At 41.9% G+C, this 18,834-nt stretch overlaps 1 protein-coding gene across 2 annotated transcripts in view; it reads left to right on the top strand.

The window, feature by feature from the left end:
• GRID2 (glutamate ionotropic receptor delta type subunit 2) overlaps positions 1-18,587 on the top strand; it is a 730,540-nt gene extending 711,953 nt beyond the window's left edge. For both annotated transcript variants that reach the window (XM_086464050.1, XM_086464049.1), the window contains 2 exons: positions 13,789-14,029; positions 18,165-18,587. In XM_086464050.1, the coding sequence (XP_086320176.1) occupies positions 13,789-14,029; positions 18,165-18,587 (664 nt within the window). The remainder of the gene's footprint in view (positions 1-13,788; positions 14,030-18,164) is intronic.
• Positions 18,588-18,834: the final 247 nt, after the last annotated feature.

Below are 18,834 nucleotides of genomic sequence, written 5' to 3'. Positions count from 1 at the left end.
TTAGCCAGATGTTTGGTGATTAGCAAAATCCTAATTAAAACTGTTTCATATAGTTGATCAGTTATATGAATCTTAGACCAGCATGAGTGCATCGCAAAAAGCCCCTGCTCCTACTTTTTGCCAAGCATAAGAGGAATTAATATGAGGTTACCTTCAGTTTTTAGCTATTTACCCTCAGCTGCAGGCAGTGCCCATGAGGTGTACTGCAATACATATCCTTGATCTCTCCCTTCAGTCAAGTGCTCCCAAGGGAGAGAAGTATCCCCTGGAACTTGGCTCCAGCTATTTGCAAGGTCTGACCCAAATTAGGTGAAGAAATTGTAGTTAAGGACAGCACATTAGGCAAGGCGTGAATGGAGCAGAGCTTCAAGGTGCCAAGTGGTGCTGTAAAGGGCTGGGAAATGTTACAGCTTTTCTGGGAGTGTAGATAAGGTTCTTAGTCCCTTCTTCCATCACCCCATTATGTTGCTGGCCACTGGTGCTCCTCTAATCCCTCCAGAGCTGGAAAGAGACTGTGGTACTGCCCAGCTGCCATGAGGGCCGTGTCCCTTCCAGAGCCCGGCCCTGCTGGTCACCCTGGGGCTGTGCCCGTGCTTGGGAAATGCCTGCTAGCAGAAAGAGAGAGGCTGTGCTGGAGCAGGAGCCTTCAAAAGCTGTCATTGATGCAGAGGCTGAGCAGTAGAGTCGGCCAGCTGCTTGCTGTGGAAGTCATGACTAATACACTTTCACATCTTCGGCCATTTCTACCTGTCACGTAGCCTGCCAAACTGCTTTTTCCTGGCCTTCTCTCCCCCCCGCCCCCTCCCCCCCCCCCCCCCCCCCTTTCTTTTAGGAAAACAAATAAATATACCCCCTGCAAAGGGAACAGAAACAGAGAGAGTAGGAACCAGGTTCAGCTACTGCTTCCATTGCTCACCTGAGGTTTGATTTTTGCCGTGCCTGCTTCACGGTTTCTGCCTCACCTTCCTCCTCTGTAAAAGCAGAATGATAATATTGCTGTTAATGAAAATACTTTTAAGATTAGGTACTTTTAGAAAATTAACATAGCGCATTCCTGAAATTTGTCTGAAGTTATGACAACTTGCTTATAGAAATTCTCCTGTGGAAGAGCAGAGACAAATATTTTGAAAGGCTTGCAAGTTAATCTGGTGAAAAATGCCAGGATCTTATTTTTCAGAATTCTTACTTTCTCTCCATTCCCTACCTGGGGGTTGCGTTACAGCTCTGCTCCCAGCAGTTGCAGGCAGCTGCTGGTTGCAGGGGGAGAACTCCTGTGGCATTATTTATGGCAGCTCTCAGTGAGAGGACAGTGATTTACTGTGCATCATCTTCTGCTGCTGTGAATCTGCATCATGGCGACAGGGCCATTCAGTGGAATCCTGATTTTCAGTCTGACACAGAGGTAGAAAAAGGTGAACTGGCTGGGTGAATATAAGAACCTGATAATACCCTCCTTTGTCCTCCCACAAATAAACTTTTACTTTCTGGAATTGGGAAATTAGTGTTGGGAATATCCCACCATTCATGCTGCCATCTCGTCTGCCAGACAGCTTTTCAAGAGAAGTCGGGATAGTCTTGATTCTGCCTCTAAACTTGGGAGACTTTGTTTTGTTTTGTTTTGTTTTAATATGGCTCCCTGTCTCTTATGTCTCTCCTCCAAACTCTGCTTTTGACTGCAGCAGATCTTGCTAGGGAGACTCTCTGATAGGACCTGATTGTCCTGTGCTCTGACCTGAGCCATATGCAGCAGGGCAGCAACAGGAGCCCTCATCCAGCTCTCGGCTCTGTCTCTGCTGGCAGAAAGAAGGAGCTTGCTTCTCTGTGCTATCAAAAAGCTGCAGAATTTGACCCCATGCCCTTGAGCTTGAAAAAGATATGCACAGATCATCTGAGCAGGCTCACTGGCTTATCCAAATTGAATCTCAGTGCCAAGTCACTTGGTTTTGACCTATGCTGTGTAATTGTTAAATTCCTTACAAAGTCGTTGGCATTCTGCAGAGGGGAGTTGATACAATGGCACCTGGGAGCACCTGGTGTTTTATTTCTGGGGTTCTTTCTTTCAGCAACAGTTTATCTGGCGCAAAGCACAGGAAAATGGTGGGATACATTTTGTAACATTACACAGCAAACCCTGGTGTTACTTTCTATCAGAAGTAGCGAACCACGCCAGCCTGCCTCTGGCACGATGTCATGAGAGCCTGGGCAAGCCCAGCCCAGCAGCCTCTGTGGGAAGCTGCTCTGTGAGCTGTGCCTACTGGCGAGGGAGGAAAGGGAGAAGGAGGAAAAGGTTCACTTATTTTGCTCCCAAGCTTCCTCCTCCAAGATTTGGATGGTAGATATTGCATAACTGCAAGTGGGATTAATTATTTTATAAAAGAAGTGACAGTAGGTACAATAATGGAGTGTAAGGGTGCCCATTATCTGGTCTGGCTATGAAAGATATTTGCTTCGAGGCATCTCCTGTAATTGCAGATTTGGTTGGTCAAGCTGTAAAACACATTTAGGATATAAACGATGTGTGCTATCATTGCCATGCAATCTTCTGTGTGTTTCCTGTTCCCCTGAGCTGAATGGAATATAATCTTCAGGTCAATTATCAATAGGTTGGTAAGAGGGGCGGAAAAAACCTACACCTCTAAAATCATAGAAAAGCTACAAACACTGAGAAATTATTAGGGGCTTTAATTAAATACTAAATTAAAATACTGAGTACTCTAAATACTGAAATTGTATTTCTTATTTTTAAGAATAGACTGTAAGAAAATTACTTGATTTAACCATGTGGACCTTGATAATCAAGATACGCAGGGAAAGAAGACAGAATTCCTCATGAAAATCACAAGATTTTTTCACAATGTCAAATGCTTTAAAGTCATCTGGAGTTTAAAAAAAAAAAAAATCAGATTGTACTATTGCTCTATCAGGATTTTATTTTTGTTTTTAAATATTCAATTTAAAAATTAAGCTTGAGATCAATTAATGAAGCTTGAAACTTTTCCAGTTTACACTGTTTCTAACTTATACTTCTGCATGTTTGCTGTTGAATGTAATCATTGGACACTCCAATATGAAATATTAGAAATATAGAGCATAAGAGGGGTATGTTGTTGCAAGTGGCAAGAACTTACTCTTACTCTCTTAATTTACCCCTCTTACTCTATGGAAAAGTCTCAGTTCTGACCTGGATGGATTAGTTGCAAAGAAAAGCAGTTATTTCCTCCTGCTTCTGCCGTGGCTGAAGTTTCTGACAGAAGACTTGGGTATGCTAGTGGCTTTGCTGCCTGTATATTTTGCCTAACAAATTTGTTTTGCACAGAACAGACTACACTCAAGTTTGTGTGAGTAATATGGGCCTGGATTTGAGGGGAAAGGGCCTGGATTTGAGGGGAAAAAAGGTATGAGGGGAAATGCAAAGCTTCAGATCCTCCTGCCAGTTCCTTCTGCTCTGCTTCCTCCAGCAGCGAAAGTCACAGTAGGTCTGGATTGCACTGCCTTGTTCCAAAGCACCAAAACCCAGATGCCAAAAAGAAAATGCCGTTACACAGGTGAATGGGTTCAGCCCTCGCTTATTGCAATGCAGAAGGGACCAGAGGACGCGATTAGGCAAAGTTTGGGAGACAAGAATACAGCCAAGCCAGCTGGCTGCAGCTCTTGGAAAAACTGCAGCGTTGCCAGGGAGATGCCTTTATTAGCAGAATAAACACTCGGTCCTCCCGCAGATTGTTATCCAGATTGAATGGCGCTCAGTTCTTATCAAGGCACTTCTCCCTAATGTGGAAATCTCACGTAGTGTGATCCTGTGAGTAAACACCATGCTGCTTAGAGCCCTGATTCCTATCATGCAAGGTAGACTGCAGCCTCTCAGGGCACACACTGCAGTGGAAGGTGGGCGATAAACCATCAATTTTTAACTTTAGTAATCCTCTGTAGCTAGCAGGGTTTTTGTTCTGGGCTTCTTCACCTCTCTGTATTGCTGGTAACCCTGCAAGGGCACTGAAAGATGCTCTGTCTTCAAAATCTGTCAGTAAGCTCTCCTGTCAGCAGGAAACCTATGTACACAGGGTCGGCACTCTGGCACGCTGATGTGTTATTGAAGGTAATCGCTGAGCCTGGTGAAGAAGAGCAACAAGACCCATTCCTAGCTTATCTCCCCATACCCAAGAGCAGCACGGTTCCAAAAGGCAGCAGCAACGCATCGCGTCGGTTAGGGCTGTGCACAGGTTGAGCATAGCACAGCAGTCAGCCAGCTTCTTCGCTTGCAAAGCTGTACTACTTACTTACTCTATCTTTCATCATTTCCTTCTACACCTAGGGGAGGTTAAGATCTGAACACTTATCGAGGTAGAGAAATTTATGACATCATGTGTCTTTGAGGAACTCTTACTTGATGCACCTTGGAAGGGAAAGTAGGCAGGGCTAGCCCAGAGCAGCCGAGGTGCCCCAGGCAGTATTTCCAGGGGCACCCATTTCAGGCAGATATATTTGTAACTTGGGTCAGGCTTGTGTCAAAAGCATCGTTTGACACACGTTTAGCCTGAACAGCAGGAGTAGCATTTCTCAAACTGCAAGATTTAGTGTAAGAAATATTAATATTTTTTTAAGGATGGTTGAATTTACTCTTCAGTGCCTCCTCTAAACTTGGCAGGGACTCTCAATTTCCTAGGCAGAATTGTGGAGATTCCTTAGGCATCCCTGGATAGCCACTATACCGCTGTGTGTATCTGAAGAGTATTCATTAGTGTGATTTGAGAAAGGCTTTAAAGAAATAACTGATTTTGGGGGTTTCTCTAGAAATGGTTTGTCTATGGAATATTTTTGCTTGACAGAACAAATCAGAGTAATGAATTAAGTTTTAAAGCACTAATATGTCATATGTTATACCTTAAACGTTTTCACTTTTAGTGTCCAAAGGATTGTTTGGAGAGGGCTTTCCTCAGTATAACATTCATCTGTAAGGCCGGTTAGTGCAGTGTTCATGTTCGGAAGTACTGGTTTAAAACCCTGGATGAGAATGGATCTGGGAAGCTTTTCAGTACTGTAACCAAGTATCTAGGCGATAAAAGCCTTTGAGATATTATTAAATGTCAAACTTCAGACACAAAGCCATATTACCGTGATTTGATCTTCAGACTTGGTGTTTATCTGTCTAGCTTCTCCTATTCTATCAACAACTCTGTTCACCTTGGAGATAGCTTTAAACTATTGATTTAGATTCTTTATAATCCAAATGATGATATTTAAACCAAGTCATGTAAATCATTCATTTAAACAGTATCTAAAAAAGTTATGAAGGTTTTGGCTTTCATTTTTAAGGGCTTGAAAAAAAAGCACTGGACAAAACAGTTTAAAAAACTGAGATAATCATCAGCTATATATTTCATCATCTTTGCTTATGTAAGTAGCAAATACATGTCAAATATGCAAGTGCCACCTAGATCTCTTACTTTAAAAATGAGCTGTTCTAGATTGTCAGTTAAGAGGACTTAATGCAGCTGATGTGTCTTCTGTTTGTCAAAATGTGGATGTAGGTAGTATGTATAAGAAAGAGGCTTTGAACTGCCCAAAACATGACTGCAAGCAAAGATGATCATTAAATGAAAGAACTTCTCCTGCACCAAATAACCCAAATATCACAGTGTGCTTAAGGATTACGCTGACATTTTCAAAGACCACCCAAGGTGTTCCCTCTCTGACTGCAGATATGCTCTGGGTGTCTATGGGACCTACTGTCTTTCCCTTTTCCTTCCTCTCTTGTGTCTTTGGCTCGCTTACATTCTGCCTGTTACTAATCCATTTGAGCCCAACTTTGATATTAGCAAAGACCATATTGTCATAGTTGTAATGAATGCTTGACTTTTAAAGGTAGCATAAACATAGACAATGTATAAAAATTAAAGTTCACTAGTCACCACAACTCTTAAGATTAATCATGTTAGTAATTTGATTTCTCATGTAATTGCTTCTTAGCTGAAGATGAGGCTTGCATATTCATTCAGTCCTAGGTCAGGTTCAGTGAACCCCTTGTTTATTTATCCTTCTCATAGGACATCAGCAGATGGTCTAAACAGATTAGTTAAAGTTATTCTTTATGATCTAATCATTTTTTAAAAATATTTTTTCCTTGAAAGAAAAGACAAACATTTCAATGTTTCATTTTGGTCTTTTCTGAATGAAAACTTTTGGTGTTTATCACTTTGTGTTCAAAATATCTGAGAATGAACTATGTTAAATAGTACTTGACGCAAATAAGTGTCCATTTGCATCTCACTCTTGAAAAAAAACAATAAAAAAGTCAAACTAAAGTACTTTTTCCAATTGTTTGCTTTCTCCTGCTAAGCAAGAGAGCAGTTCTTCACATGGCTTGTTAACTATGACACTTCTCAGGCAGGGGACAGTTAACAAGTGACACGGGAGGAAGTGTTTTGTCAGGTGATATTTTGGGGAGAAGACATCTAAGAAGTGTGTGGTGACTGAAAGGCCACTTTGCAAGCTTTCCATTTTCAGCTAATCCAGGTATCCTGTACTGATGCAGAAAAATGACGCTTTTGTCAGCCTAACCGGAAGGGTTGGGTTCCCAAGTGTGCTCTGTGTTGGTCTCTGCTGTCTGTAAGTTAATGGTGAAACTCCCACTGGCTTTGGACTCTGAGGTTTCCTGACTTTGTGTGAAATCATCAGTTATTTCGGTTCTGAAAAGAGCTACTGATTTGCTTACATGCAGATTGGAACTTGCGACTTAGATTCTCAAGTTGTAGGTATGTAATCACACTGTCTCCTCCTATCGCCAAAATGCATTTATGACTACCTTCAATGTTGCACAAGCATCACCATAAGGCACAGTTTGAAGGAAGTGTAATTTTAGGAAGGAGCGCTGTCTCCGTTCCGTGGCAATCACGTGCAACATCACAGCTGATGTTTGGATCTCGGAGACAATGTTGGAAGCATGGCAGTTGGCAAGACAGCCTTTCCCGGTGCAAACCAAGGACAGGAGGTGCACAGCTGTCCCTGCCATCATGTGCATGGACTTGCTTTTGGTTTATGGTAATGAAAGCAAGAGGAAAATAAGGCCCCAGGTGTTCATGTGACCATGAAGTACTGAATTTTTTATAAAGCTTAGTAACTGTCACTTTTCAAGTAATTTTCTAAAAGAGGACTGGAATACGGGTTGTGCACAGGAACCAATATACCTTGAAAGTACATTTCTTTGTTTTAATAAGGTTGGCAGTGTACCATGACTCGCAGTAATGAATTAATTTGGTGTTTACCGTAACAGCACGGAGCTTAATGAACTCATGATTTTTATGTGACTGTCTGTAGACGTTCTCTTGTCATTTGGGGTTTATAAATAGGTACTAATACTTTTATCGCCACTTTCTCCCGAGCAGGAAAGATCTGCATGGTGAAAGGCCAGTTAAGCTTGCCTCAATATTTTCTATATTAAAAGTAAGCAGAAGATCTAGAATAACTTGACTTTTATCTTTATCTAGGTTTATGAATTGTTAGTATTCAGCAAAATGATGCAGCTTGAATAAAATTATTCTAGAGCTGTCCTTATAAAATTCCACCACAGTCATGTAATAAATATAGTTGTGCTCTCATTTCTTATTACTGCAGATGCCATTTATTTAAGTTTAGCCTTCTGTATTTGAGAGAGCATGTCCATGGGTGTTTAACAGATTTAAGTAAAAAGAAGTTCATTAATTTGAACAAAATTATATTAATTCATGAGATCCAAGTCATGAGTGCTGCATCTTCTGAAGCTAATGGTTTATTGCTGAGCAAAACAGAAGGTCAGCTGCTTTCCCTCTTTTAATATTGTTTGATATGCAAATCCTTAATGCAGAACAGCAGGTCTGGTTTACTATTGCTTCTTCTATCATATCTAGAAGGTGAGATGCTTGTCCTTGTTTCTGCGCACTGACTTCCTAGCAACAGCAGCAGGATGCCGAGCACTGTTGAAGGACAGATCGAAAGGCGACCACCTGCCCACCCTCATGGGGCAAGAGTTAGTTGGGTTTAAATCTGCTTGGAGTCCCTGCCAGAAAACAAGGCTTTGCAGCTGGACCCAAGGGCACTCTTTTGCTGGGTTAAGTGGTGGGAACGGGTGGAGAAGGGAGCGCAGCTTTATCTAATCTGGCAGCCCAAGATGCACTGGGCTGGCATGAAAAATTTCCTCTCATGGAGCCTGTGATTGGCAGCTCATTAAAATGCTGGCTAAAAAAAAAAAAAAAAAAAAAAAACAAAACAAAAAAACACACCACACAGAAAACAGTCTCTTCAAAACCAGCATTTTTGTTTTCAGATATGAAGACCTGTAGTCAAAGGCAGGACTGGAATAGCAATGATCTCTCTGCCTCCAGGTGCTTTGCTTATCTTGCAAGCTTTCCCAGCATCACCTCAGTCCTCTTGGGACTGATGCTGCTTCCCTCTTTCTTTTACCTTAGGATGGATACTTCTGCCATACACCCCCTCACACCTCCTTCGCCTCTGGGCTGTATTTTTCAATGATCTGGTGCCCCTCTCAATTCTAGGCTTAGGTCTAAGGATGGCTAGCTGGGTAGTGCAGCTGGTGCCAGGCAAGCAGCCATTTCTGGATGAACACCTTCCCACCAGCTCTGTAAACATGGCTGAATTTTATTTCTGACCATTCCTTGTCTTTATTCTGTGTGTTTGAGCAAGACAAAATCGCACAGGAACATTCCCCTCCTGTAGGTGAATACAGATATATACTTCACTCTCCTCAGCAGCTTCATAAAGGTCCATGGCTGTAATAGGAAGCAAATATAACTTGTTGGGCAGCTGAGGAATGACAATATTTGTTGGCACTGGGGATAGCATCAAAGTTAAGGCTTTGAGCATCATCCTGTGTCTCCCAGAAGGCCCCAAGGATAAGGTCAAAATAATGAAAACCCATCAGTCTCAGTGAGACAATGAGGTGCTGCTGGTTGGGGAGGGAGGTGAAAAGGACCCCCAAGAGCCTCCTACTTGCTTGCCACCATCCTCATTCTGTTTCCCTTCCCATGGCTGGGACTGCCTCTTCCACAGGCAGGAGTCAGCAAGCTGGCCCAGGCAGCAGCCTTCCCCCTCTGGCACCGAAGCACTGAGTCGCCCTCGCAGATGGCACCAGTGAAAGCTGCTCTGCCGCAGACAGGGAGTCCTGCTTTGCCAAAACTTAAAGCCCACTCAGGGAGATGCAATATGAATTGGCATCACTCTAGTTATTGCTGTGAATAAGAAAGATTTAGGCAGTTGCTTCACTGAAACAAAACCAAAAAAAAAAAAACCCTCTCCTTGTGGGTTGCTACCTGCCTACTTTGGTAACTGAAGGATGGACACATCAGTTCAGTGTTATCTCTTGTTTTACAAGAGGGGGACCAAATTCTATGAAGGCTTGGCACTAGATTTTGTTACAAAAACTCCAGTGAGCTCTTTTAACAAGATGGTTCCATCTGCAGGCACCGAGCACTCCCAAACCTGACCCATGTGAGCTACCCAGGAGCTCTCTGGGAGCTGGCACAAGCCCACTGAGGTACACATAGAGCTTTTTTTTTTTTTTAATTAATTTACTTTTTCTCCCCCTTTTGACAGTGGGCATTCATTGAACGGCTCTGCACATCCCTGCAGCGGCCTGATCCTGGAGACTAGAGCCAGAATAGTGCCTCATCATTTCCTCTTCCTTCAGTGCCGATGATGAAGTTATCCCTCTGGATAACACGTTCCTGGTGCAGGAAGCCAATAGTCAGTAACCTTCGACATCTCAGACCATGCATTGGCATTTCTGATCTCATTGTAAATGGCCTGTCGTGTCTCTTGCTTACTACTGATAAGTCAGAAAGTATAAAACAAAATCAAAAAAGTCAGTGTTGTCACAGACGTCTCAATTTTGTAGCATTTGTGACACCTTGCTATCATAACAAACTGGGGTATTTTTTGTCTGTAGGTGTTTTGCAGGAGTGATTGCATTTCATTGCCAGCAGCAAAGCATGTCGTTACAGAGCTGAATCCAGCCCTATTCCCATTGATTCAGTAGGATTTGTTCATGTCACTGTCAAATTTGGAAACTACAGGCAGTTTAGTTTTCTATGCTTATACTCACTAGGCATCACTTGGCACTGTGAATTCAGGGCCAAATTAGTTAAAGTGCATGCTCTTTTGTGCAGCTTAATAAAGTCACATCATTGTCTTGAAAAATGCTGCTGTAACTGTTCACCTGCTAGAGAAAAATATATTAAGACCTGCACTGTATCCATAAGCAAGTTTTAAACATTATGTTTTTCAGACAAATCAGATTGTTTCAGTATATAGGCTTCTTTTGTAAGCCTTTTAAGACTATGGTATTTCAGAACTTCAGGAGCTCATGCACCCTACTTATTACTTTCCACCACTCTTACTACTGCCTTATGTGCTGCAATACTGCTCCATGCCAACACACCAGGCTCTAAGGAGCCAAGACTGCTGAAGAAAAGTTCAGTTGTAAAAATCTGTGACTTACGAGAAGAGGCACTTGCTGGGATCATAGCATTTAGTGCATCGTTATCATTCAGAGCATTTAGTTAATGCATTGTTATTTTAGTCTTTTATTAAATTTGAAAATCAAATATCAAAATGATTGTAGTGTCTGCCACCCAACAGGTATCTGATTAGAGTGTGTAAGGGCACCCACCAGGAACCGCAGCAAAAGCACGTATTTTTATGGAAAGAGTGCCATCGTGTGGGAAGCTCCTGCAGCACCCAAGTATAGCAGTGCCTACGTGCTGGGCATGCTTGCAAGAAACCTCCCTTCCTCATGTTGTTTTTCATGGAATTCCGATAAAAGTACGGGTTTCATTTCTGAAAACGTGCTACAAAAATAGGAAGTTTTGTAACAAGAAACAGGTTGGCAGTGTTAAATCTTCTGTTAACTATTATCTTGGTTCCACAAATGGGTGAATTCAGAAATAAAGTGTTTACTAAGTCTAACAGAAGTGAGATCTCCCTTTTTCTCTGTATGAAGTTAATACAGTTATATATTCATGCTCTTACAATTTCTCAAGATGTGTGTTTTATCTCTTGACATCTGTTTTCAGCTGCAGCTTCATTATAAGCTTTCCATTTCTCAAGCTTTTCCATGTAATGATACAATTACTATCCCTAGTTTCTGCTTGGTTTTTATGTTTTTCTTTAAATAATTGAACTTATATGTTACATCCATAAAGAAAATTGCCAATAATTAACAGGAGTACAATTAGGAATAAATCTTTGTTAAGGAACAAGCTCAAGTTCAGTGTCTTTACACAAATGCCTGCTGTTGAAAAGATGTCTTGTGTAATCAGGAATTACACTGACAAGTGAAGAATCATTTAATTAATGAGAATAGAGCAATCATTTGGATGGTTCATTCTATTATTGACTGAATAAAAGAGAGAGAATAGCCCTGCTCAGGGATTAGAGCTGCTGCTTGAAGAAATAAGTCCCACAATGTTGTTCTGTTACTGCCTTGTGTAGATAGTACAGTAATTCCTAAATATAAAACCACAAATATTTGGATTGAGCATTGAAAATTAATCTTCTATTACTCCACAAGAACTTACACAAAAGGGTTCTGCTTATGCTGACTATCTGCTGCTCCTGCTAACCTGACAGACTGGAATGTTTGGGCCAAAATACTCACTAAGTCCTAATGCAGGACGCTGGGGCAGTGAGAACCAGAATTACGGTGAGTTACGTCTGTAAGTATGCTGTGACAGAGAGTAGTGTATGGACTGTGTTTGCAGTCACAGAGGAGTAATTATGGTGGAGAAGGACCTCCAGAGGTCTCCAGCCCAGCCCTCTGCTCAAAGCAGGTCCAGTTAGGTGAAGTTGCTCTGAGCCTTGCCTGGTGGGCCTTGGAGTATTGCCAAGGATTCAGATGCTTCAAATTCTCTGCTGCAGTGTTTGACCTCTTCCATTTTCCTTTTATCTAATTGGAATTGTTCACGTTCCAGTTTGTCCCAGTTGCATCTGTCACTGGGTCTGGCTCCAGCTTCTCCACACGTTCCCAACAGGCAGCTGTAGGCATCGGTGAGAGCAATCCTGCATATGGTCCCCAGGCCTCCAAAGCTCCTCTGAACAAAGATGTCTCATAATAGCTATTCTGTCCCTTGCAGCAGAATGGAGAGTCCTCCCATCTTTGACTTATCCCTGCCCCCTCAGGAAGCTTTGAGTTGGGGCTTCCCTAAGTTGGCATTGGGTTTGGGACAATTCAAAATATAGCCCAGGCAACTCTGACCTTGTTTGCCATTCTCCAGGGCTGGACCTTCAGCAGTGTGCTGTCAGCAGGCATTGTGCCAAATTTGTCCTACTTCTCATAAACACAAAGCAATGCAAACAAGGTGATTCTGGCATCTCCAAAGCCATGCGTATCACCTGCAGTCTGTTCCTCAAGGGCACTGTTCCCTTTGGTACAGCACAGACATGGACAAGCAATTCCTCTCGGAAGAGGTCAGGAGCTCAGCCATGGAACGTACTCCTGGACAGGAGGCAGAAATTCACTCCAGAGCTGTGCCAGGATTTAAGCCACTGATGGCTGCGTGAAGTCTCCCATTGCTGGCAGGACCACAGCATACATACGTGGTCATTTGGATGTGCCATAGAAAATTTAGTGGCTTCATTGACGTGACTACCTGTTCAAGTGGCATTAGAGATTGAATGATCCCTGTATAGAGCAGTGCTTCTGAGGTGCATTCAGACTCCCTTTCATAATACTGTATTTTTCTGAGGTTGAGGTAGATCACTGCATTGAGGTGTTATGGTAGCCCTGAGTCAGTGGGACAGCTTTTCTCCCCCCTTCAATGCAGTACAGTCTCTGCTGGTTTGTGTGCACTTGAATTTTTTTCATGCTGTTTCAAATGATTGCAGAAGTAATTGTTTCCTTCCAACACTGAAATGAAAAGTAAATTTATTACATGGAGGAAAACATTCCTCCTGTTTTATTCTTTTTAAGTATAATTGTTGAATGTTTTGGGTAACCAGATGCACCCAGCTGCTAATCTAGTCACTTCTGGATGTTTTTTAAAAAAACACTCTCCTCGGGAATAAATGAACTGAATACGAAAATCTTCCAAATGAAATTCTCATTCCTCGAACTATTCATCCCACTGGAAGTCTGGCTAAATACATGGGCCTTGCACACTGCCCAGTAAATGTTTGGTGGTGGGCTGGGTACGTAGGTGCAAGGACAAGTGAATTCCGCAGTAAAGAACCTTCCCACAGAAATCACTTAGCAGCAGGTCGCCCACTCCCATTGAGGAAGATTAGTTTACTGACTGCAACTAAGATGCTTCTGCCCTCTCTCCAAAGCAGCAAGTAGATAACCTGATAAAGATCAACTTAGAATAAGGTAACATGTATCCTACGGTACATCTGAACTGTATTTTTTTTTTAATTGAAATGTCTCTTCACCAGCGATTAAAATACAGAATATATATTGTCAAATACCTAATGCACTACAAAAGTCAATTTACATGGTCTGTAGTGAAAACCAGTTAAGAGAACATTGCATATTAAGTAAAGCATTTTCATTAAGGGTCTTAAAAGAAGGAAAGAGAGACTTTCCTGTATCTGTGGTGCAGTATAAATATCCATATGCTCAGTCTGACAGGCAACCCCGTATTCTGTCTCTTTTCTGGCTAAATTGCTTGGTCTGGATTCATCAGCTGCTTGGCTTTTGGGTACACACAAGAAGGTTGCAAGTAGTCAGATTTCATCCTCGCACTCTCAGGTGCCACCTCCACTGCCTCACTGTAACCCCTGACTCTGTGCTTTCTCCTCAAGGATTTTGGAGCTGCAGCAGAACGGCGATATGGACATACTGAAGCATAAGTGGTGGCCAAAGAACGGTCAATGTGATCTTTACTCATCGGTGGATACCAAACAGAAAGGAGGTGCCCTGGACATAAAAAGTTTTGCAGGTGTTTTCTGCATCCTTGCTGCTGGGATTGTCCTATCCTGTTTCATTGCTATGTTGGAAACATGGTGGAATAAAAGGAAAGGCTCCCGAGTTCCATCAAAAGAGGTATTAGACCCTCCATTTCTCCTGGGGAATTTTCATGCACCCTAAATATTGCTGCCTTGACTTTATAGCATTAGAGAGGGCGGGGAATCAAATTCAGGCACATTTCCTTAGCTTCCTGATTTTTTTAAGGTAAATGTTGTTCCTCAAAATCTTTTTAGCTATTCTTTCTAGAAAAGCTTGGGAAAAAAAATGTATATTGATGATGTATAAATATGCAACTATTCAGAGTAAAACACAACTCTTACCTGTAGAATAGTACATTATCAGTACATCAGTATTTGGTTCATTATTCACATTGGTGAGAGCTAATTCTCACCAGTAAGTTCAAAAATTTCTTGGCTTCTTCTTGAAAAATATATCCCCTAAGCTCAGTGGCTGAGTCTTTCAAAATAAGTTTTGCGAAGTTTAGCCCTTTAATCAGCAGTTAGCTTCTTAAATAAGCGTGTCCTCGTTTTCAGAAATGTTAACCTCTTGAGAGTTCCATGAACTTCAGTTCTCGTTATTCAATCTGAAGTCCAGGGAAGCAAGAGTAGGTTAGATTTTTCAGATTCAGGCCAGACTTGTTTCTGAAATCTGCTACAGACTTGTTTCAGAAAATCTTGGACAGAGACCACAGGGAGATATGTTATTTCACAGCAGAGATGAGTTTGCTTCTACACTTGCATATGTAATGATTTCCTTCCTGTGGCAATCTACCTGTCCCTTTACCAGCCATCTGAGCCTTATGTGGTCTTACAACAAATTTCTTACCTTCATAATTAAGTCTTTTCCTCTACAAAATAGTAGAAAAACATTAAGGAAAAAAAAAGTTATTAAAATTGGCAGCGATGCCCAAAGCTGAACCTAAATATGAGCTTTAATGTAGCACTATCAATTATAGCTTTTCTGTCTGTGTAGCTTAGACACGTCCGTGTAGTTTGTGGGGTATTGCTGTTAATTTGTGTGCAGTGGTCTCACCTTCTCTGCAGTTTCTCCATTGTGTTTATTTCTGCTAATCTAATGCTGTGTAATCAGGCAGGATTAATTCAACTACCTAATTAGACAGCATTGGCACTGATGTTAGAATACGTTTAAACTTTTCTTGCCTGTTTTAATTCCCAAGCTTTTTTTGTTCAAGATCTGGACTGGACCATTATTAAAAGAAACAAAAGAATCTCTAGTGTTTAAATTTGGTTTCTCAGGAATGGAAACCATATAGTTTCAACTGATAAAATATTTTAAAAAAACTTTAAATTTACTAGATTATTGCTTATCCAAACTTTCAGAACTTCGTATTTCCTGTTTGTCTGGTGTGAAATATAAAAATAAATAACAAAGGAAAAGAAAAAAACCAACCTGGATATTTTATATAACTCTAAAATTTCCTATTTTGATTTTCAAACACAGAGAAATTCAAGTGTATACTTTCCACAAATGGTATAATTTGGCCTCCTTGATCTTTGTTACGTGGTCATTAGCTTAGCATTTAAAATTGCGTCTCAATGCTAAAATGAAAAGCTTGGCTCAAAACTGAGTTTAACGTGGACGTATGTGCTGAATGTCCCCACTGTCCTGGATGCGGGGGGGTCATTCAGCAAAGGAAATACATCTTAACTAACTTTCTTAAAATTCATTTTAGCTTCCATGAAATCCATTGGCTCTTCCAGGCCACTAGTCCAGAGTCGGGGGTCAGATTGGGCCAGTTTGTGGTCAGCAAGCCAACCCTTTTTCCTGGTGGCTGCCATCTTGTGCTCCAGAATGCAAGCATTTATACTGAAAAAAATTGTCTTATGGTTGCGAAGATAACATTTCGGTCGCGTACCAGAAGTAATCCATTCAAAGATGTCTGCCTGAGTCTGCAGACAGCCTTAAACGGTAGCTCTGAGAGAAGTATGAACCGCCCCAGTAATCTCAATGGGATGTTGACTCTGAAGCCTGATGATAATTTAAATGTGAAAACTGCTGAATAATTCACTACTGATCACACAAGAGAGAAGAGGAAAGATCATATTATGGAGATATGCACAATCTTACTGTGAGTGGGTCTCATTTTGGTGTATCGATTGGGTGGAGATCGGGTTGTGGGCTGAGCATGGGAGAATATCACCGCTTATATATTTTCACTGGTCTGACCCTAGCCCCAAATGCATCTCTGTAAGAGAAGAAAGAGAAATATTTTGAGTAACTTACAGAGGCTCAGAAGTGATGAAATTCCAATCGTTTCCCAATTGGAATTTTAAATTACAAAGTGTTTGTATGTTTTTCAAAATTTAAAAAGAAAAATAAAAATTAAAAAAAAAAACAAGATTAAAAAAACAAACAACCAAAAAATAACAAGGAAGCAAACAAAAAAAAACAGGAACTGTCCCTCAGAGACATAGTCATGACTTGCACATGCTAGTGGAGCCTCTGTGTCTTTCTTTAGCTTCCAATGTGGCCCCAGTCCTTCTGCATCCATATGCAGCTCCAAAGTTTTTAGGGGAGAGCGTTTGGTGAATGCGTTTGGTTTTGGTGTCACCTGTGTGGTTGTTATGTGCATCCATGTCTATGTCCACATGTGAATAAACTACAACCAGAAAGCTAAGTCCGAGAAATGAGCGCTGCATTCTTTCCCTCCCATGATGAGCTCAAACCAAAGCCTCTGTGGTCAGCAATCTGTCCCTGGGAGATCCCTGATGCCCCGTTCCCTGCCCCTTTTCCCCCAGTTTGTCTCCCTGTCCCTGCCCTCAGAGGGTAAAATCCCAGAGGGGAGCTGGCCTCTCAGCCCCCTTCCAGTCAGGCTCTGTGTTTGGTGTGGTACTAGTGCAAATATTCGGTGATCCGTTTTGCTAAGTAGATGAACTCCTGCAGTTTGTTCTAAGTGTGGACTTTTTCAGAGTGCTTGACTTCTTTCCTAGACAAAGGAGGGATCTCAAGCCCATTCGGTATACTAGGAGTTTTCCCATTGATTCAGGGAGCTCTGGATCAAGCCAGTCATTGAATTGCAGTAATCAAGGCTCGAAGTCATCAGTGCACATCTATCGGCTGCCTAATTATCCTCTGTGAGGTCCTAGAGTGTGAGATATTTCTAGTGGCCTGGAAGAGCCAGTAGATTTCACAGAGATTAAGGTAAATTTTAAGGTTAGTTGAAATTGATTTTTGTTCTGAATAAGCTGCACTACCTAGACTGAGGGAATACCCCTGTATGTGTATACTTAATGCCGCTTTGAATTAAGCTTTGTAGTTCTGTAGAAATATGTATGTACAATACAGGTGATCTATTGTGTCAATCAGGACTTTCTCCTCTCTTTTAACTTCCGTGCATTTAAATTCTCAATTATAACAAACCAACCTGTTTAATTGAGTTCTCTGGGAGGAGAGATTTAAGAAGGAAAAGGGACAGAGGTAAGAGGAGGGATGATATATTACAATAAATACCCCAGGCCACCTTCTCTTTTTCTCACCCACAAGAGCGTAATTCCATCAAAATTGACGGAATTTCTTCTTTGTAGGTAAGGGGAGAATTAATCCCTCTGTTGGCAATGTAATTTAAAATTGCCTGGTGTACTCCTTTCTGTGTGATGTCAGTGAGTCACCAGTGCTTTGTGGTTCTGTCTGGAAGTTCAGCTTTTCTACACCACCATTTATATTATAAAGGCAAAAAGCAACCTGAGATATTTTTAGCCCTTCCTTAAGTCCTGAGAAGATGAATGCTGACAAAGACAGCAACCTGATACCGTAGAGCCTCCCATGTTGACATCCAAATTTAGTCCTTATTGCAGAGCTGAAGAACTGGCATCATCCAAGGTGTTTGAGATTATGCTTTGCTTTCATGGCACAAAGTTTACTGCTATTCAGCTGTTGCTAGTCCAGCCCACCTAGCTCCGACCCTGGCTTTTCCTGATGGAAACCTACCGGTAGCACTTAAGAGTTTTGTTGTTTGGATTCGGGGTTTGAAGGTAGCTGTGGTGTAAGGGTCTGCCTTGGTTTGGCTTAGCCCACCCATGTTCGGGCGGTGGGGGTGTTTGCTGGTGACATTCAGAGACACCGTCAGCCAACAGCTAGCTGTAGTTAACTGTGCGTTGTGGTTCCCGAGCAGTTCTGGTTGCACTGTGAAGCTTCAGCCCAGCACAAATGGCGATTATGAGTGGTGCCTCTTGTTTTTCTCATTCCCCAGGACGACAAGGAGATCGACCTGGAGCACCTCCACAGGCGCGTGAACAGCCTCTGCACAGATGACGATAGTCCCCATAAACAGTTCTCCACCTCGTCGATTGACTTGACCCCGCTGGACATTGACACTTTACCCACACGTCAGGCACTGGAGCAAATCAGTGACTTCAGAAACACCCACATCACCACCACCACCTTCATACCAGAACAGATCCAGACTCTGAGCCGCACGCTGTCTGCTAAAGCTGCTTCGGGTTTCTCCTTCGGCAGTGTGCCCGAGCACCGAACTGGCCCTTTCAGGCACAGGGCACCCAACGGTGGCTTTTTCAGAAGCCCCATCAAAACAATGTCATCTATTCCTTACCAACCAACTCCTACCCTGGGGCTGAATATAGGTAGTGACCCAGACCGAGGCACCTCCATCTGAGCATCAAACCAAGTTTCTTCACTGTTTATTTTTTAGGACTCCCTTTGCAAGGAGCAGCTGTAATATTGTGGGACTAACATGGATGTAACCTTTTTTCTTCTTATTTTTTGATTTTGAGGGGTTTGGGTTTTTTTTATTTGTTTGGGGGTTATTTTCTGTTTGTGGTGGATTTTTTTTTCCTTTTTTTTTAATTTTATTTAAGAATCAGGATTATTAGTAACAACTCTTCCTCCTCCTCTTCTTGGCT

Source organism: Leptosomus discolor, chromosome 4 (assembly GCF_034619465.1).
Source record: "Leptosomus discolor isolate bLepDis1 chromosome 4, bLepDis1.hap2, whole genome shotgun sequence".
In the NCBI taxonomy this organism is placed as follows: domain Eukaryota; kingdom Metazoa; phylum Chordata; class Aves; order Leptosomiformes; family Leptosomidae; genus Leptosomus; species Leptosomus discolor.
This window is presented reverse-complemented; position numbering and strand designations above follow the sequence as displayed.